The sequence below is a fragment of the Notechis scutatus genome, chromosome 3, assembly GCF_049901735.1.
Source record: "Notechis scutatus isolate UNSWTSFEM ecotype Mainland chromosome 3, rNotScu1.2, whole genome shotgun sequence".
In the NCBI taxonomy this organism is placed as follows: domain Eukaryota; kingdom Metazoa; phylum Chordata; class Lepidosauria; order Squamata; family Elapidae; genus Notechis; species Notechis scutatus.
The window spans coordinates 53,462,046-53,483,812 of record NC_142011.1 but is presented as its reverse complement, the minus strand read 5'-3'; the positions used below and the strand labels follow the sequence as shown (position 1 = coordinate 53,483,812).

Below are 21,767 nucleotides of genomic sequence, written 5' to 3'. Positions count from 1 at the left end.
GAGAGAGCATTAAACTAATTGACCTATAATGTCTGGAAATGATTCCTGGAAATATTGGTTAAGGCAAGCTGATTTATATCTTTTGTAGTAAATGCAGAGTCCTTTTCATCAAACATTTTTCTTTTACACAATTTGCTAGGCTGCTGTTCTGTTTCATCCTGTATGGTTTGGAAAAGGACTCCTTTAAAACATTCCAGAGTGTTACTGATCCTAACTGTTTTTATCTTTTATTCCAACTTTAGTTCTTACCGTATTGTTGTATTATTGTTAGTATTATTGTTGCTGTTGTTCACATTGGTGCCTCTTGTGGGAGGAAAATCCTCAATGAATACTGGGGAATCTAATTCTTCACTACACATCTCAGTGAACTGCAGAGGTCTTTGGTTTGCCATATGGGGTGGAAGGGGGCTGCTGGGCTCGATGAAGTTCTCAACCTGGCCAAACAAACCCCCTGTTCTCTGAATGTAAGGGAGAAAGAGAAAAGAAGGTCACATCGTTTTTCCTAAAGCCATTGTGTGTTTCAATAAGCAGAGAATTGAAGAACCTGAAACTGAAGAAGCTCAAGAACACACGCTTCTGGTAAGCTAAGGATCAAGCTACATGTTATATTGAAGGTATTTTTCTAACTTGTTTAACTCTTTCCCCTCACACCATTTTACTGCCTAAAAGTTCAAATTATCAATTTAAAATTATTATTTGCGGTGAATAATTTTCATGAGTAGTAACGGAGAACAATTTTGAGCAAAAGTGTAGGATAAGGCCAAGGGATTCCAGGTCTACCTTGCTGAACTTTTGAAGAATCATGGTCACTTTTAAATATGCTACTTGGAATTTTTTTAGCATAATACAAAATTCATCGAGATTCACAAATTGTGTATATATTTTTTTCCTATCACATTGTATGCATCTGTTGTTGGGCTCAACAACAAACAACTTCCATGGTATATTGAAAATTATTAAAAGAAAAAGTTGCTTGTTCATACCCAAGTTTCACAATTGTTTGATCAAGAATGAGTTTCACAGAGCACAGCTTGGGATGGATTAAATATTATATTTACTACTTGAAGTTGATTTTTGTTTTTTGCCTATTTCTGAGAAATGATGCAGTGCTGTGATAGGAGAGTAGCCTTATGGGGAGACACGGGTTTAAATTTTACACTCTGAAGTTTCTTGGCATTTTCACTTAGCCAATATAGAAAAACTATATTTTGAGCAAGGAGACCAAATAAGTGTGAAAAGTGCATGTAAATAATTTGACAGCAATAGTTAACTTCCTACTAAGATCCCTGTCAACTTTGCAAAGAAAATGGAAAAATTCTCCAACTTTGACATGAGTGATTAAGCAAAATGACTTTCAGAATCTGCAGAATGTCCCTAGCCTTTTAGGTCTATATCAGTTCTTTCAAAATATAGGATTGGATGATGATGACTTTAAATTATGTAATTGCATCCACAATAGAGAAAGATATGTTATGTTAGGAGATAAAATTGAACTAAACAATTCGTTAACTTTCTTTATGATTTTGTGTGGCTTTTTTACAGTCTCATCAGCTAAGTCTTCTAAGTCAGTGGTCCCCAACCTTTTTGTACCAGGGACTGGTTTCAAGCAGAAACATTTTTTCAAGGACGGGGGGAGAATCCGAGTTTGGTAGTTTGCTTGCAGACGTTTCATTACCTGACTAGGTAACATCTGATGTTGTTACCTAGTCGGGTAATAAAACGTCTGCCAGCAAACCACCAAGTTCAGGGAGCGCCTCGTCCCTGCCTCCCTCAGCCCCATCCCTCAGGTGTCTCCCTCCCTCAGGTGTCTGCCTCGTTCCTCTCTCAGTCGCTCTCTCGCTCCTAGCAGCCCAGGAAGAAACTGCTTCAAAGAAGCCGGGGTGGGGGTGGCTTTTCCTGTCGCCACAGCTTCCCGAGCGCCCGTTTCACCCCCACCCCGCCCGCCCGCCCGCCCGCGGTTCAATCCACAGTGCTCCGTTCTACCTGCCTGCCTGCCTGCCTTCTTCGCTTCGGAGCAGCTTCGGCTGATAAAAAGAGGCGAATAGTTATTATTCTCAGCCGAAGCTGCTCCCAAACAACCAGACAGGCAGGCAGGCAGAACGGAGCACTGTGGATTGAACCACGAGCGGGCGGGCGGGCGGGTGGTGGTGAACGGGCGCTCGGGAAGCTGCGGCGACAGGAAAAGCCACCCCCGGCTTCTTTGAAGCAGTTTCTTCCTGGGCTGGTGGAGGAGCGAGAAAGCGACTGAGAGAGCTGAGCCAGAGAGCAGGACAGGCTTCGGTTGCTTCCTCCCCCTTCTTTCATTTGTGTCCTTGATCCCCGATCCCAGCAGCATTCACCGAAGGCGAAGAAAGCCGCCATTTTTTTTAATTTTTTTCTTTGCGGCCCGGTAAAGAGTGCTCCACGGCCCGGTACCGGTCCGCGGCCCGGTGGTTGGGGACCCCTGTTCTAAGTGATCTGCAAAGCTTGTGAATCAATAAAAATAGAATTATATAATCAGAACTTCAATATGACCAGTCCAGTAGGGACTTATGAAGAATTTATTCAGGTATCTTTGATGGTCCTCCTGAATTGCAAATTGTGCTGCTAATAAAAATATAATGCAGTAGTTTAATATTCATTTAAATTTACGTCAGGATTTTCTTTCTTAATCATATTTTAGTGTAACCAAACATGAAGTTGATGTAGAAAAATGGTGCTTTTTCTTTTAGTTTCAAAGAAGGATGTGCGTGTATGTATCCATACATAAGAGGTGTGAAAGTTAGGTAGGTTTACTACACTTCTGTTTTGTACTGATATGTATGCTTCTGACCATTTTGCAAAAAATATTCATTTGGCTCAGGAGGAATGCTTACAACATGAAGCCCTCTCTTCTTTCTTCTTCAGAATGATGAATGCATTTTAAATAGGAATTTTAAAAACCATCAGTAGTAGTTTAGAAATAAAGAGGAGAGCAAAGGCCCTTCTGTCCTTTATAATCTTGATACTTATAACCAAGGAAACTTTATATATTCTGGGCAATGAATGATTTTAATGTGGGGAGGAAGGCAAAAGTGAAAGAGGGAATGATCTGTGAGAAAGCATAGGTCACAGCAGCAAAAATACAGTGTGTAACGATTTGTAGATAGAAGATAAGGGATCTTTTTAATTAAAGAATAGATCTGTTCTTGTATCTGCCATACACTTAACACCTTCTGTACTTATTATACTCACCCTATAGATGCCTTCTTCCATTGCTGCCTCCACCATGGCTCTTTCAAGTTCTTCCTCTGCAGTCAGATCCCCAGAGATTGCTCTTTTGATCTCAGGAGCAGCTTCCTCTTCAATGGTCCTTAAGCCAGCCTTATGAGAAGTGAGGTGGGATCCTTTAGCATTGGAAGGGGCCATTCATACCAAAATGGAAAGGGATGGAGAAGATACTATATATCCTCCAAGAATTATTAACTTTCTCCTCTCAACCTCATTTTCCTGATCACCGCTCGGTTGGACAAATGTAATGCAACCAGTGTGTTGCTGCTGGTTTTGAACATGACTCAGCAAGATAGAAAGCAATTGGGGTAGAAAACAGTAATTCAACTGCTGACAGGACAATCAGACCATTGCAGAATAACACCAATTCTTGGCTCCAAACCCAATTGCGTTGGTTATTATTTTTAAGGCTCTTTACAATGTAGCATAATCAGTCTGAAATACTATTTCTTTGCTGCTCTCTGTTTTTTTCTGGATTTCTGGATTCCCAATAGCTGTAAACAGCCCCATTGCACTATTTATTAAGGGATAATATGAGTTGATATCTAAGTGACTAGGTTGCTTAATCCTGCTCTAAATCAATTGCTAAGCATGCCAAACACACATTCTAAAACTTCTTTAAAGACAGATTGGCTTTATAAATAACCATATATCAAAACTTTGGAGTAAAGTGAAATTGTTTTATAACTTATTCCTTTTTCACATAGGTGATAGGGAATGAAGAATAACATGATACCTAACACTTTGCTCAGGTTTTCACAGACTCACACATACTGTATAGCAGTGGTCCCCAACCTTTTTTGTACCACGGACCAGTACAATCCATGGACCGATCCACGGACCGGTACCGGCATCAGCACGCACGACCAAGGCAAGGCGAGCCAAGCGACTGGCCAGCCAGCCATCCCCCGCTTCTCCCCGCCACCTTCAACTCCTCCTTTGTACCTTCTCGCGGTCGATGGGCTTTTCGGGCTCTTTCTTAATCTCCTCCTGAGTAACGCGAGACTCCACCGCCATCGGGATGGCTCTTCGTTCGAAGCCGCCCCCCTCCCTTCGACAAAACTAAGGCACGAGGATTCCTTCAGCACCCAAACGCCGCTTTCCAACCGACGACCGACAAGCTCACCCGGAAGCACTTTCTCAAGCGCCGTTGAAACAAGATGGCGGCGCCCAAGCAAAATAGGCGGCCGGGTACAGAATGATCCACGGACCGGTACCAGTCCGGGGCCTGGTGGTTGGGGACCACTGCTGTATAGTACATGTTGCATAAAGGAGGGTCAATTTCAGACCAGAGCAAACATACTGTGCTGAGGAAAGACTTGATTATAAGCAGTTAGAGGAAATAAGATAGATTGTTCCATAAGAAATCATAATACATTTCTCAAAGATATTCGTACATAGATCTTAAAAGATCCCCAAAACATATATGCTAAGAATGCACATAATTCATGCACGTATCCTAGGATAAAAATTTAAGCCCAGTGCCAAAACAGAAAAACTTTCACTGGCCCTCACTCACTATAGGCTGAAATATTTCTGCTTCTTAAGAAGCTGTGAAAATATGCAGCATTTCTCATATCAGTTTCCCATTTACCTGGATTTCAATAGCATTTTTCTTAGGTCGATATCCATAATATTCTTCCTGGCGCTTAATGAATTTTCTGAAGTGCTCCTGGATGAGGAAAGTAGCATAAAACTTTCCCACAGTAACTTCATCATCTAGAAGATTATATACAAATTAAGGCATTGTAATTATGCAAGAGATGCACAGTATGTATGAATTCGTGTACTAAGCTATCTTCTAAACATTAAATTTTATGAGAACTTATACGTAGATCAATCAAAAGCTTCTTCATAAGCACTAGAAATGGAAATGAAGATCAAAAGTCTCTTGATAGTCTGAGGACTCACCTCCAATTGGTGGAATGACTTGATCTAAAAGCTTCATGCTAGTTCTCTTCCAGATTTTTTTAATAATCATCCTCAGCTCTTCATTGGCTTTCTCAAAGTTGCCTGCAAAGCACCCATCATACAAAATGATTTATACCAATACATAACTTAGCAATCAGAGTTCAACTGTAGCTTAACCAAATCAAACCAGAATAACAGGGTTGAAAGGTGTTAGGAATATAAGTCACCTAACAGGTATTTGGGTTAGAAATATATAAACCAGGATAAACATTTTAGTACTATGTCTTTAAGAGATTGCAAAAACTGCAATTGGGTGTGGTTTTTGAAACGGCCATAAGATGGGGCCAGAAACCTGGATTGTTTTAGTCTTAGTCTCAGAAGAGAGTGTGTCTGAGTGAGTATCTCTGTTTCCTTCTGTTGGAAAGTATTGCCGTTCCTCCATTTTTCCTAATTGACTGATATTACTGGATTTAATGTAAGTCTGATACTGAACTGTTTTTGACACTGGACTTTGATATTTGGATTATCCCTGGATTGAAAACTGACTGATTTACCTGTGAATGACTTTGGACTGCTTATTTTGGACTTTGCTTAAACCTTTCTGGAAGTAAAAACCTACATTTACTGTACAGTGTATCTGTGTACTGTGTGTGTATTATTCAAACACTTCTCTCAAATACGTCTCCCTGTATGCGCTCATTCTCCTAATGGGGAATTACTTCAACAAAAGGGACCTTGTAGGTCAGCTAGTCCAACCCCTGCCCAAGCAGGAGACCCTACACCATTATAAATAGAGCTTGAAAAACCTTGGACAAAAAAACTATCATTCTGTATATGTGCTAGGAACGCTCCAAAAGTCCTCTTTCAAACAGAATTACATGATTCCACATGCAGATAAAGTCTCAAAGTCCTTTATCATGGCTAACTACATGGTTTGTATTTACAATATTGAATATCCAAACCTCAGTTTATGGAAGCATTGGAAACAAAGTGCCCCTCCATCTTCTCTGCCACTAGCGTGTGGCAGAGAATCAATCAATCTTTCATGATTGATTTTGTATCAAATTTCTTCATTTAAATTTAGAGGCCACCCAACTTCCGATGGCATTGGGTAGCTTGTTTTACTTAAATAAGGCTGCAACTAAAGATCAATTTGAATATTAGGGTGGTTCAAATCTTCTACAATCCTAGTCATGGATGAACTTACTAGCAGTTGTTTTCTGCTTTTTGAAAACTCAGGTTCTTTAAAGCCCTAGAGCTCTAGGAGCAATGTGTTGGCACAGATCCCCATTGAAACTACTTATTGTGATTTATGACAGATGAAGTTGTTGAAGTCCTGTGATTAAATGCTCTAGAAAGGTATTAATTATTATTGATTTATAGCATCTACTGTTGGCCTTATGTAATTGTGCAGTAATGGATTTTAGTGTCAGCTATTTTTCTACTGGTGCCATATAAGGTGATTAATGTTCTTTCCCATTCATGAAATAATAATGGCTACGATAGAATGCAGTGAAATTATTCATGACATAACATTGGCAGTTTCTACTCTTACCTTCTGTCTTGATCTTGAGAGCAGTTCTCACCAGAGCAAAGAGTGTAGCATTGAAAGTAACTGTGCCATCACTGTTCAGGGGCATATTCATACCCACTAGGCGCTGCAAAACACACAAAGATATACACCAGAAAGACAAAACATTATGGCTGGATTTACATGTATTGTAGTACTATTTCCCAATCTGATTTGTTTTTAATTCACTCAACAAACCATGTTAAACAAAACCCTAGTTTTGTATGATAAATGATTGTAGCTTTTACAGATACAAACACATTTTAATAATCTGGGTCAGTCATTGGGACCAAAGGTTCTGTCTTTCAAGCTTTTGGACTCGTGCTGGAGCCCATCTTCATTTGAATATTCATTACAATCTTATTTGACATGAGGAAACAGGATGGAGTACCAGTCTTTCCTATGGGGACTACGGTGCCATTTTGGGTAACAGAACAGAAATGAGATAGAGTCTTCATAACGTTGATAAGGAAACATTGTGTGTTAGCCAATTACCTTGCAAGCCACACGGTGTGGACAAAATTTCCCAAATCCCAGGGGAGGCTGGATTCGTCTCAACAGAGTTACCACATCTAGATGCTTAATTCGGCCCCTGAGGTAAAACAAACGAAGTCATATTTTATACATCTGATGCAAAAATAGAACTTTGATCCCTAATTCAGAAGGCAGGAGGCCACAATTTAATGTCCCTTTGGCATTTTTTTTAATCAAAGTGAATCAGCACACATTTTGGTTTTATGTGCTTGATCAGCTAGCTTCGTCCATGACCTGCAGCATGTGTCATAAAGCATTCCTGGAAGAAGCTGATAATTTTTCCTGTGGAGCAAATCAAAACTGGAAACTTAGCTATACAAACTCCAGGAATCTCTCAATTCCTTTCAAGCCTTGGAGATCGACATTCTTTACAAATCTGATTGTGACATGCAAATAAAACAACCTAAGCAGATTGAGAAAGATCATTATTTGGTTCACACATCCCACAAAGCCATAATATGGTTTGTTTGGATCAGCATTTAATGCAGACCCAGTTATTACAGTTTGCAGACCAGAGTTTATGGCTTGCATACGGTATGAATCAAGGGAATAGTGATCTGGTCAGTAAATCATGGCTAAACAAGGCACACTTTAGCATAACATGTTGCCCCAGTCAGTGTCTTCATATCACTGACAAAACATGAGTTTGAAATCTTAACTTTCAATGGAAGATCATGACTAACCCCAGTTTCCTTGCAAGAAAAATCAGACAATCCCATTAAGTGTTGGGAGTAGTAGTGACAGCCTTCTGTTTGATCCTCTATAGAGGACAGATTTATACAGTCAGGTTTATACACAAGCTTGTTGTATTAGATATAATGGAAGATACTATCCCATATTGAAATACTGTAGTTAAAATATTTAAGATACAGATTTTGGGGAAGACAACCTCTTGTGTGCCTTAAACAGTAAAATATTTTCAGCACTTTGAGCACATTGGTGTACCATAAACATGCTTTTTTGGTGATATAAAAATATAACTTGTGAAAGATAATTCTTAAGAAGAATTATATATCACAGGATATTGAAAACCTATAATTCCATGAATGGTCTTTGATGATACTTATTCTTTTTACACCTAATGCAGCAAACAAATTATCAGGACTTCCTCTGTCTTCAGAACAGCTAAATTTATTGTTCAATATCTTTAAAACATTGATTAGCAGAGTTGTTGGTGGACAAATGGATCCTCAATTTTTAACAGGAAACCAGCAGAAGAGAATATATGTAGCTCATGATTGAACTGTGGAGTCCTTGGTGTGCTCTAAGCTTTTTTTATTAAAAACATCAAGAAAAAAAAGAGCGCATTGTTTTCTGGCAGCCTATATCCAGAGAAGCAGAGGTTAACTTCAGAGAAACAATCAAGTGGAAAACAATATCCTAATCAAGGAACAATCAAGGAGAAAAGCCTATTCCCATCATCAGTGGCAAGGCAACCTACTGTATATAAACAGGAATCAAACCTCACACTAACACTGATGATGTTACCTAGTTGGGTAATAAAAAGTCTGCAAGAGAGAACCAAGGACTCCACGATTTAACAGGAAACTTTAGAGATATAGGCAGCAGTGAATGCTCAAAACAAAAATAGGAAATTTAGCCCACTAATATCTATATTAGAGTATAAGATTCAATCATAATCTCCCTCTTAGATTATGTTACTACATTTTATTATATCCCTATTATAAACACACTTGCAAATAAATGCACATGTATTCCAAGGAAGTGTCTTTTGATTAGTGTTCTCTATTTAGGCTGAAATAGACTGAAAGCAAAGCAAAAATATCGCCTTTCTCATTCAGTAGATGCATAAGTGAATGCACTCATTTTGGATAACATTAAAAAAAAACCAAGTCACTGAGCTTGCTTTTAATTTTCAGTGGAGCTGTTCACAGCAATAAACTAATAGAGAGATTCTCACGTGGCTTCAGGATCATATTCTGCCCAGATTTTTTTGAATTCATCCAGATGGTGGGGACCTAAGATAGACCAATCCCGTGTGAGGTAGTCAAAGTTATCCATGATGACAGCAACGAAAAGGTTGATAATCTAAGGAAAAATGCATGGGCACATTTTAAGTGAAAGATGACAGGAGACAATGGAGCCTAAGCATCATCAAGAGATTTTCTTTGGCATCAGAGGAATTAACAGTATTAAACTCTTGATTGCGCTATAAAAACTAACTGGCTGATTTTCTCAGGCAATAAAACACTATTTCCATAAATTCTGGCTTTCGTGTATGTGGATGGTTTCACAAGATAGACACCAACTAAGGTAGTAATTAGGACATAAGCAGAAAAGTGAACATTATAAAAGGGTGTTCAGATGAGCACAAATCATAATTTCATACAATGATCCTCAACTTTTCATTTCCATCAAAGAATGTAAATTGCACCAAGACAGAATCAAAAAGCCCACTTTTTCTAAGACAGACCTGCATCCTGTTGTTGGATTTATCAGTTGAAATGAGTTTTAAGAACATAAATTGCAAGTTTTTTTCTCTTTCTAATAGTAGTTTTCCTCTAATTGTTGCAAAAGGAGGTTGTGAGAAAAGCATCTTTCTCAACCACAAATGCATAGTATTGGGGAAGTGCTGCCCCCATTGCATGGGTCTGGTTATGCAACCAGAATCAATGGACCAACCTGCTTCACTTCATCCACTTGGTACCTGCCTTTTCTAAAAGTGAAACATGTACCACCAGCTCAGATGCTCTCATAATATACCACAAGAGAGGATACTATCATGATATCTTTGATAGATTCACATAACAATGTGCTTTGGTATGGGGGAAAGTTCTGAAGAAGTACCATTTAAATGGGGGAAGAAAAGGCATATTGCAAAGTGCTGTTCTATTGCAGTATAATGTTACTTCAGGAATTATCTGTCTGGGCATTTGACAAAATTCAAACCAATGTGAAATTTGATATGGGGGCAACAATAAGAACCATGGTGGCACCAGAATTCAGCAGGTTTTGACCAGTTCTGAAGAACTGTTAGTGCTGGGTCTTCTTTTGTTGCCCTGCACAGGAGAACAGAGCTGGAAAGCAGGTTAGTGGGGTGGGGAGGGAATGGGAATTTTGCAGTAACCTTCCACCACGAGTGAGGTGGGAATGGAGATTTTACAGTATCCTTCCCCTGCGATGCCCACCAAGCCACGCCCACAGAACCAGTAGTAAAAAAAATTTGAATCCCACCACTGGGTGGCACAGTGGTTAGAATGCAGAACTGCAGGCTAACTCTCCTCACTGCCAGGAGTTTGATCCTGACCGGCTCAGGGTTGACTCAGCCTTCTATCCTTCTATGGGCAGTAAAATGAGAACCCTGATTGTTGGGGACAATATGCTGATTCTAAACCAATAAGAGAGGGCTTTAAAGCACTATGAAGCGATATATAAGTCTAACTGCTATTGCTATTTAATATTATTTCAACTTATAAAATAAACAGAAGCAAGGCTTTGCTAATCTCCTTAAGCTTTATAAAAGGAATGAAGGCAAGCAAAACTTCCCTCATATTTTTATTCCAGAGTTGGCCTCTAATCGCCCTTCACAACCAAAGGAAGTCAATTAATCTTGATATCTGTGACCTAATATTCCCTGGTTCCATGGTCAGTTTAGTCAAGTTTACATTTCAGTGAAGTTGAGGATCATAAACCATGAACAGCTCTTGAGACTAGTGGTCAGCAGTTCCTAACACTAATTTATGAAAGCATCTTAACAGCCTGCCATAATTTTTAATGAAATGAGCTATGTGTAGCGATTGGGGCAATCTGGGGGAGAAATAGTCTTTGTTTTTCATGTCTCAGAAATAGTTTGAGAAAGACACTAGCAATAGCTGCCATGATCTACAGATATATTATTCTACCTCTGGTCAAATAGTTTTTGCAGATGTTGAAACAGAATGAAATCAAGAAAAAAAAATGTCCAGAAATGATGGACAATGCTTATATCACATACACTGCTTCCATATAACTTTCACTGTACTGAGCAAAAAAAATGCCAGAGTTTGTTTCTGGTCTTGTTTTCACCCTTAAGACTTGATTTGGCACAAACCTTACAACCACTGCATTCTGGTGTAACCATTTCCCCCACATGGAAGACACAAAAGGACCCTTGAAATTAAAGTAATGTACATTTCTAATAAAGGAGAATATTTGTAGCTCAGGATTGACATGAGGGATCCTTGGTGCTCTCTGAGCTTGCTTGTTTTCTTGCAGACATTTCATTACCCAAACTGGATAACATCATCGGTGCTAGTCTAGAATACATCCCACAGCCAAACTGGGAAAAGGAAAAAACAAACTGCAAAGCAAACTAGACCCAGCACTGATTATGTTACCTAGTTTGGGTAACGAAACAAGCTCAGAGAGCATCCAGGACCCCTGATGTACATTTCATTAACATGTTACAATGTAATCCCCGGAAATGTGAATTGTAGGCCAAAAGGTCTCCATTTCAAATCACATTATCCCCAGGGTGGGATTCAAATTTTTTAATAACCGGTTCTGTGGGCGTGGTTTAATTGGAGGGCATGGCTTGGTGGTCATGTTATTGGCTGGGTGTGGCCAACTCAGTATCACTCACATCGAGGCACACATCTCCTTGCCTGGCCTCTCATGACTGTGGGGATGCTGCAACAGTCATAAGTGTGAAAAATGGTCGTAAGTCAATTTTTTCAGTGCCATTGTTAACTTTGAATGGTCACTCCACACAAGCAAAGTACCAGCAAAGGAGGGGGAAAAAACTCCAGAGAAGTTCCTGAGACAGGAAGTCTAGTCCTGCCAAGAATGTAATAAGAGTTAACGAAGAGGCAGTTTCTGTAAGCAACACCAGAATGTTTCCTTCCTGCCTTCCTTACAGGATGAGGCCAGTAATTTCTTCTAACAACTGGTTCTCCGAACTGCTTAGAATGTTAACAACCGATTCTAGAAAATAGGTGCGGACTGGTAGAATCCCACCCCTGCATTAGCCCTAATGTACTGGAATCTAGTCAGCCTGATCTCCTCATCTGCATCATAGGGGGTGGTGCAGGTTAGGGGGTAGAAACCTACATACTCAATGTGAACTTAGGAATTAAATTCTGGTGGCTAAGTAATCAACATGGTTACAGGGAGGTATTTGTGTTCTGGAAGGAACCCCCAGCTTTGCAATAGTAGGGGGAAAACTGTAGAAAAAGAAATCTAATCAACAAACCTAAACAGCCCAATAAGAGTGAGAATGCTCAAAAACAAGGTGTGGAATGTCTGTTTGGGAGAGGATGTGGCATGGAAACCTGCAGAGCAAAAGGGAGAATGGGATGGATACTGAACTGAACATTGGTTGGATTGATCAGGGCCATTAAATGCTGTACCATTTCATCGCATATCACACTTAAATTACTCATCTTCCTATATAAGATTACTATAAAGAGTATAAATGCACTGTCTTCCTTTCAACCTATTGTTCATGTCCAAATATTTTTCTTCCTCAATTGTGAATAACTCAATAACTGAATGAACTCCACCTGTTACATTTAGTGCCAGTTCTGATGACGTCCCATTTATCTATATATTGCAAATATATATTGGATACACACAATATAAGAGCCTGATATGAGAAAAAAAGGAAGGAAAAAAAACATACCAGGAATGCACACAGCATGTAAAAGCTTACAAAGTAGAAATAAGCAAAGCCTGAGCCACAGGTGTATTCTTCTCCAGGAGCATAATCAGATTCAGGGTCACATAACTTGCCATAGCTGGCACCTAATAAGACCTCCTGCCAGGCCTCACCTGTGGCACACCTAGACAAAAAAGGAAATTATGGCAAGGCATAGTATGATATGTGAACCTAATCCAGAAGGATTATAAAAATAATTTACAGATGTAATTAACTTTCTTTAAGAGTGCATAGTATCAATCAGAATTTTTCTAGACTGAATTGCAGGAATTATAATCACATTCATACATACTATCCTTTTCAATAGTAGTTCTCATTTACGTATTCATTGATCAAATGTTTTAGAAGAAATTGGGGAAAAAATCTCAAAGATAGTTGGGAGAACTCTCTCTCTCTCTCTCTCCTGCCTTTATTATTTTTATAGATAACTCAAGGTGGCAAACACACACAATATGCCTTCCTCCTTTTATTTTGCCATAATTACAACTCTGAAGTTGGGCTAAGAGATGGTGATTGGCACAAAGTCAGACAGCTGGCTTTCATACCTAAGGCAGAACCAGTATTCACAGTCTCCTGGTTCTAGCCTAGTGCCTTAACTACAGTTGAATTTACTCCCCATTCCTTCCAATATATTGGGAACAGTTGTTATTTAAATCATAACAATGTTTTTTCACCAATTGGCAGATTCATTACCACAGAACACTGGAAAACCAAAGAATGCATTTGGCTGGATCAGTGGTATTGAAAAGTGTAGGAAAAAGTACTGTTGAAAATTAATCCCTTAAACAGGAATTGTTTTATTCAAACATCGTCTCCATTGTATTTAAATTAACTTGGTAGTTCTTAGCCAACTAACCTAAAGCCTCCCAAATGACATTTGAAAAAGTGGCCCATCTATTCCAGTGATGTCATTATATGACCAGCTATGCTCCCTACAGCACCTGAAAAAGTGAAAACATATTTTAAAAGTGTAGCTAACCTACGTCTGCTCTGTTTGAACAGCAATCATACATTTATGCTAACTTTAACATCAACCTTGATATCTATAGAAAATGTACACAGGACTACGTTTTTGAGGATGATAGGTGTACTTTTTGGATCGTAAAGGATCTCTGTCAAGAGAGGAGATGCCACCAATAAGAAAGGAGGAAAGGCTATTAAAGATAATGTGGGCCCATGTCTATAAACCAAATAAGCTTAAATGATACAGACCTGAATAGCATCAACACTGCTTGTGGGAAAGTCTGAAAGTTGTTGTTCCGGTTTATTTGAGTTCCATCTACCAGTGCAATTTTCCCAAACATCTATAAATGAACATGCTGTTGTCAGAGATTTATCTGCAAAGCCTTGTAACTTTGAATGGTCACTCCACACAAGCAAAGTATCAGCAAAGGAGGGGGAAAAAACTCCAGAGACGTTCCTGAGACAGGAAGTCTAGTCCTGCCAAGAATGTAATAAGGGTTAACGGAGAGGCAGTTTCTGTAAGTAACACCAGAATGTTTCCTTCCTGCCTTCCTTACAGGATTAGGCCAGTAATTTCTTCTAACAACCGGTTCTCCAAACTGCTTATAATGTTAACAACCGGTTCTAGCAAATAGGTGCGAACTGGTACAATCCCACGCCTGGATGTTTCTATCATACAATTACCTTCTCACAAGAAAGGGATTGCCTTCCCTTTCTAACTTATATTTTTCTGTTTCTTTTAAAACAGGATAGAAGTAAATACCCATGGATTATGCTAGGAGTCTCCCTTTGAAAATATCCGAAGTCCTGTTGAAGAATATCCTAAGTAATATTAATCTCACTAGTGGAAGCCGAATCCCCCTTGAGTCTCTGACTTTCCTGTCCACATTGCAGATTAATCTCTATACAGGTAACTTTCAACTTACAACCATGAGTGGGACTGGAACTTCCATTGCTAAGTGATGCAACTATTAAGTGAGTCATGCCCAATGGTATGACTTTTTTTTGCCGTGACCCACATTAATCACTTCAGTCATTAAATAAATTGTGTGATTATTAAATAGAAATCTAATAAACAAGTAAATAAAAATAAAACCAGCTTGCTCCATCCACTTTGCTTGTTGAAAGCTCCCTGGGAAGACTTTAAGTTTTGATCATGTGACCATGGAGATGCTGTGATGGTCATAAGCGCGATGATTGGTATTAAGTCACTTTTTTTCCAGCACCATTGTAACTTGAAACTGTCGTTAAATGAATGGTTGTAAGTGAAAGACTACCCATAATCAATAATGAAAGAGGTGATCAAGGAATCAGTAGGGCGGGGAGGCTTCATTATTGAAGATGAAGGAATTGGATGTCTGGGCAGGAATGACATGCAGCCTTCACAACACTTTTCAACTTATTTGGGGGAATAGAGCTTGAGAGTAAGAAAGGCATCCAAGTAATGTAATTACAATTAAGGTATGTCTCTGTCAATTTAGATGGTTAATAAGTGGGATTTAGGGAGGGATTGTTCAATAAGGTAATGTAAGCATTTTCTTACCTGCATCCCAATCACAGCATAGATGAAGAACAACATTACGATCAGCAAGGCCACATGAGGTAGTGCCTGGGGATAAAGTAGAGAAGAATTTGAGGGTCATCCACAACTGCAGATCAGCTATGGATTGGAAGGTGTTGAACTGTTATTTTTGTTTCCACTGCACCCAGCCCAACCCCATTTTTCAGGATTCTTCCTTCACTTAGATATGAGCTTGCACATCCAGTAAGATGTACTTACCTGGAAGGATTTGATAAATGTCCAGAGTAAATTTCTAATGCCTTCTCCTCGGCTCAGCAGTTTTACCAGCCTTAGGACCCTGAAAAGCCGGAAAAAGGTGATGGAGATACGATCACTGTCCTCAGGATCTATGGCAGGAAGCTGTGGAAAGAACATATCCCTTGCAGTGGAAGAAGCAGAAAGAAGGAAGTAAAAAAGTTTACCTTTTTTTACTTCCACAAGTTTTTACTTGAAAGAATCTAGATCCCACCAAGATAGATATAAAAAACCATTTTTTTAAAACGGACCTTCTAATGTTTGCAGAAACCCTATTATTGTATTTATCATTTAAGGAAGGTTTTCAAAGTCTGAACTTATGTATGTTCCACCTATACAATTTTGTGTCTCAGCTATGGTATACCACTTGTTTGGAACAACTGCACTCTAAAAAGTCTCTTTGCAGAAAAGATATGAGAGCAGGATCTCATATGATCACAAATTAAGAGTTTGCTTTTGGATCATTTGAGTATCAAAAATCAGTTGGACATCATCCTTTCTATACAAAGAAAGAGGCTTCTAGACCAGTGCAAAAATTTTGATGGTCCGCAGAGAAATGTCACCACCAAAGAAAAAAAAGAAAAAGTCACTAACTGACTCTGTTGTTACATCCTCTAACCCTCACTCCTTTAACTCAAACTATCCACTATTGACCTCACCCCATTCCTAAGAAGTCTGTAAGGGGCGTTCATAAGTGCACCATCGTGCCTACCATCCCTGTCCTATTGTCCCCATTTATTCATACCTATTTCCTGTATTCTTACTCATGTTTATACTTATACCTATTATCTTGTAAGTGATTGACAAATAAATAAAATTTAAAAAATAAAAATAAAGCACCCCCCAAAGCAATTAATCCAGGCTGCACGAGAACACAAGGCTGTGCTGCCCACATGGCCCACGGGAACACAAGGCTTGCGTCGCTTGCATTGCGAACAACACGAGGTAGTGGGGGAGGGAGGAAAGGGTGGAGGGGGGGAACTTGCCCCACTCGCCCCACACCTTGCCTGGTCACTGGGCTACTTCTTTCTGCTTCTTTCTTCTTCTTCTTTCTTCTTCTCCTTTGTATACAAGGAAAGAAGGAAAAGTCTTTCTTTCTCTCTTCCAACTCCACCGGAAATGAGTCTTTGGGACCCTGCAAGGCATCCTGCTCCAAGAAGCTGCACCGGCATAACAAGTCTCACAAAGACTCATTTCTGGCAGAGTTTGGGGGAGAGAAAGAAAAACTTCTGCTGCTTTCCTTGCATGAAGCCAAAAGTCTCTTCTCTCTGTCTCCCCCTGAGAATGGAGCTAGAGATGATATCCTGTGATCCCAAATAAAGAATGATTGATTGGTAGGAAAACGGGGTGGGGAATTTTCCTGCAGACTTTTTGGGGGATTTTCCCAGGGTCTCTGGTCTGCAAAATTTAAAATTATGAGTTTGGTGGTCCCTGAGGTCCAAAAGTTTGGTGACCCCGTTCTAGACCAATTCCTCACAATGTCACAAGAGGCACAACAATTTGAACTTTAGTTTCATGATAAATGGGATGTGTATTTGATGCACAGGAGTCACTGGAGTTCTTTCATAATGGCTTTGTTTGCTTTTGTAGCATAAGCCACTTATCAGAGCTCTAGTATTCTATACACTAATTTATCTGTTTCTAGTGCAGCTTGTAGTCTGACAAATACTATTATGAAACTATCGTTATTCAGTGTCAAGCAATCACCATTTTATTCTTCCATCATTATTTTTATTTACTTTATGTACCTTTTCATAAAATCACACTAATTCTCCATATTACTCTTATTTATGCTAGTAACTTTTATTGATTCACAACAATTCTTTTACTTGTTCTTCATCTGTACCTCATTTTTGTAAAGCACATTAGAAAATGTACACATTGGAAAATATACGGACAGTATGTAAATATTTAAAACAACTAATAAAATAGCATTTACCTGTGATGTGTCTCCATTGTTGTATTCTCCTTGGACTGCCAGTGGCTTGGTCTGTGAATATATTCCATGGTAATGAACACCGCAATGGTTGCAACACAAGTAGAAGTAGGGGTTCAGGGCCAACAACATGCTAAACTAAGGGACTGGATAAAACTAGATGGTTGATTTCATGCTAACACAGAAGGGCTGGAATACAGGATAGAGATTCATGCCACTATTATTATATTCAGTGTTAAGCTTAGCAATTCCACCATGGATTAATACTGATGGACTGCCAGCTTTTACTGAAAGAAAGAAAGTCATTGAAATCTAGAAGGTATAGATTCAACTTGTCAGGAAGGAAACATACACGTGACAGGAAACATCAAATGACTTGATTACTGGAAAATCTAATACTATCATAAAGTTAACCAGTGCACACATAGTTGTAGATGTAATTATTTTTTCCAAGGAACTGTTTTTCTCCCTGAATATTCATCATAGTTGGTATAATGATTGCAGCAACAAGGACATCACATATTCAACGTAGAGTAAAACTCAGAACGGCTAAATAGTTTACATGGGTTACTTATAAGAAGCATACATTTGTTAAAAAACTGATTCATAGATTTATGCTTCTGCAGAGAAGCAAAAACATAGTTTATAAATCAGTTTCAGTCCTCTTAAGTAGACTTCTAAAAAACTTGATCATATTTCATGTAAAAATTCCATTGCACCTGGCCCTTTTTACATTAAAAATACAGTAGCTGTTTTTAGGAATTTTTGCAGCACTGTTTAAATGTCCATGTCAGCAGTTTTAAGTACATTCTATCTTTTTTCCAGTAAAATTACATTGATCCTGGCCAATAAGCACAGATATTGTATTATTTAATATCATTGCTTTGGTTCATACTATAAGGAAATAGGTTTGTATGAGTTAGATAATGAAATATATTGTCACTGCTCCTTGGCAACAGACCTGCCAATGCTGACCAAGTTGTGGTTTTTTTTTTGCATGTTGTCATCTTCATGTACACCCACTGTACCTCTGTACCTTCACTATTTGCACAATACTGGAAAGTGAACAAAAAAAGGAAAGCCCCTATGGATTGAATTAATTGTGGACTGTCATCATGTGAGCTTGATTAAATAATGTAATCAAAGTCACATTATGATAGGAAGGATGTAACAGGCTGCATGCAGATGCAGCTGAATATGATCTATTGTTCTACAAAGCTATCCAAGTCCAATGCTGACCTGGCGTTGCCATGGGCTAAATTGCCTCTAAAAAGGACTTTCCTATTAAATGAAATTCTTCTGCATTATCCTCCAAAGTTTGAACACTGCAGACACAAAACCAAAAGTGACACAAGAAGGAACTACGATCAGGGAAGGATGTGATGAACAGCCAGTTCTCAGGTTTATACTTTTGTCGAGGTGGGATTCAAAATTTTTAACAACCGGTTCTGTGGCTGGCTTAGTTGGTAGGTGTGGCTTGGTGGTCATGTGACTGGGTGGATATGGCTTGGTGGTCATGTTATTGGCTGGGCATGGCCAACTCAATACCACTCACATCGAGGCACGCATCTCCTCGCCTGGCCTCTCATGACTGTGGGGATGCTGCAACAGTTGTAAGAGTGAAAAATGGTCATAAGTCACTTTTTTCAATGCCATTGTAACTTTGAGAATGGTCAGTCCACACAAGCAAAGTACCAGCAAAGGAGGGGAAAAAAACTCCAGAGAAGTTCCTGAGACAGGAAGTCTAGTCCTGCCAAGAATATAATAAGGGTTAACGGAGAGGCAGTTTCTGTAAGCAACACCAGAATGTTTCCTTCCTGCCTTCCTTACAGGATTAGGCCAGTAATTTCTTCTAACAACCGGTTCTCCGAACTGCTTAGAATGTTAACAACCGGTTCTAGCGAATAGGTGCGAACTGGTAGAATCCCACCCCTGCCCTTAACTGGAGAGTGAAAATCACATAGGAGCTGAAAAAAAGTAGGCAGGGATAAATTTGATACAATATATTTCATAGGAGTATCAACTCTTCAAGATGATCCAGGTCAGGAAACCATAACCGTGAATGCCAATACTACCTTTATTATAAGGTTTATGGTGACAGAATCTTGCAAGTCTGAAAGCTTTTCCTTAGTCCCTGGATTTTGCAGTTCTCCCCTTGCAGAGAACAAGGGAGAACTAGGGAGTCAATGACCAAGATGTTTTTTCCACCCCACCCCCCATCTCCCCATTCCTCCTTTGGACTCAAGATTTCTCTTAGCAGATCTTTGTCTCTCAAGGTTATTCCCCCCGCCCTTTATATGGATAGAATTAAAGGGATTGCACCATTGTGCCAAAATATTCATATGGAAAGGTGTTGACCACTAAGAAGTAGGATATCCCTTTGGAATATCACCCCTTCTGAAATTAGACTGGCCCCCAATTCAACATTCTTTCATAAGACCCTGAAGACTTAGTTTTGCCAGCCAGCCTGGGAAACCCAGAGTGGGGTGGAATCCATAAAATGGCTTACTGGGTTGTGTGTTGTCGCTGGGGGGTGAGTAAATAGGGGGAGTATTGTTTTTTATTTTTATTTTTTTTCTATACTATATTTTTATTGTTTGTAAGCCACCTAGAGTAGCTGTGAGTGAGTAGACAGCTATATAAAATTTCTAAATAAATAAATAAATACTTACACCACAGAAAGTAAACTAGGAAAAAAGAGCCTCACCCAAGGAAACTGTACTCTGCTTAAGTGCTTCTTCAGTAACTGCTCCACAAACACGTTCCCTTGCGTTATCGGCATTATTTTGAAAATATCACAGATTGTTTTCTTAGAGACCCACTTTGAGCATTAGTTGCATGCAACTCACACTTTTACACAGCAGCACACAGCAAGAAGAAATAATCTAGAAAAGGAGGAAAGGGAAATGTGGAAGAAAATGGCGTCCACAACAATGTCATGCAGCTGATATTTACAATGCCATCACAGCCACCGCTTAGGCAGTACAATCCACCACTGGAAACAAGAATTGTCTGTCAAGAAAATAACAGAGTCAGCCAAGTGCAGTATAAAAAAAAATAGAGAAGTTGGAAACAATGATTTGGAGAAAGAAAGGAATAGGAAATGTGCGGTGTGGGCGGGGTGGACTGGTGTTTCACAGAGAAATCGTGAAAAAATCACATTAGAATTACAATGAGATATACAGGTAGAAAGGAAGGAGGAGGAAAGGATTGGAGAATAATGAATAAAAAGCCATGACATGAAGTACATTAATCCAGTAGTGTTTTTAGCAGAATGTAGAAATCGCCTAAGAGAATTGGGTGAAACTAAGAGAAATCAAGAAATGTCTTTGAATATTTATACATTTGTTCCAAGATTAGATGCCTATAACTGTCTATGACACATTATCAGCTACAGCCAAACTGCCAAGAGACCACAAGTGACCTAAATTTCAAATATAGTCATGTGTTGGGTACAGAAGAAATCAGGCTCTATGTTCTGTCCTATTATGGCTTATTATGGTCAGATTTTCAGAAAGACTTGATTCTCAGAATGTCTCCCTTCTTATTGAGTTCTGAAAATAATAGTTCTAATCCATAAAAATAATACAAAAATTGAAGAATAGTTAGATAAAGGACAGAATTGTCTTTGTACAAAAATTAGCAAGTTCTTCTAATGCAAGTTTCTTTTCATGACTGTATGTTCATACCAAATGCACTGATCATTATCCACATGCAGATATTTTAACATTTCCTTGTCAGGCTGCCTGCCTGCTAGAATTATGCATTTCCTTATATGGCTGGCACTTTACAAGGTCAAACCCCTACAGTTCTCAGGCTAAAAAAAGCTATGTCAGCATAGATCAGGTGCCTTCCAAGACCACCAACAAAACTGCCAGGATCCATGAATATGGAATTGTGGAAGGAAAAATCAGGATCCATTAACATGGAATTGTGGAAGGAAAATGGAATTGTAGAATGAAAAACTTGGAATATAAATGTATATAGACCTTGTCTATTATGTATTGATTAGATAGATTTTCTCTGTGTATAAAGATTTGTCCTTGTCTGCAATAAAAAAAACCTAATTTTGCTGAATGGCACCTGTAAATTTTCTACTGGATAAGCCAAATGTTGAAAAGTATTTAAGCTG

General features: G+C 39.0%; 1 protein-coding gene across 2 annotated transcripts in view; it reads right to left on the bottom strand.

Moving 5' to 3' along the window:
• Window positions 1–21,767, bottom strand: part of CACNA1S (calcium voltage-gated channel subunit alpha1 S) — a 76,297-nt gene that overhangs the window by 6,377 nt on the left and 48,153 nt on the right. The window contains exons 29-41 of one of the 2 annotated variants that reach the window (XM_026678123.2): window positions 20,591–20,647; window positions 17,639–17,689; window positions 15,664–15,804; window positions 15,427–15,492; window positions 14,133–14,224; window positions 12,885–13,044; window positions 9,186–9,313; window positions 7,226–7,322; window positions 6,716–6,818; window positions 5,161–5,262; window positions 4,844–4,968; window positions 3,214–3,342; window positions 250–458 (exon numbers count right to left, since the gene is read on the bottom strand). In XM_026678123.2, coding sequence (XP_026533908.1) covers window positions 250–458; window positions 3,214–3,342; window positions 4,844–4,968; window positions 5,161–5,262; window positions 6,716–6,818; window positions 7,226–7,322; window positions 9,186–9,313; window positions 12,885–13,044; window positions 14,133–14,224; window positions 15,427–15,492; window positions 15,664–15,804; window positions 17,639–17,689; window positions 20,591–20,647 — 1,460 coding nt within the window. The remainder of the gene's footprint in view (window positions 1–249; window positions 459–3,213; window positions 3,343–4,843; window positions 4,969–5,160; window positions 5,263–6,715; window positions 6,819–7,225; window positions 7,323–9,185; window positions 9,314–12,884; window positions 13,045–14,132; window positions 14,225–15,426; window positions 15,493–15,663; window positions 15,805–17,638; window positions 17,690–20,590; window positions 20,648–21,767) is intronic. The other variant, XM_087959938.1, reaches the window with a different exon arrangement.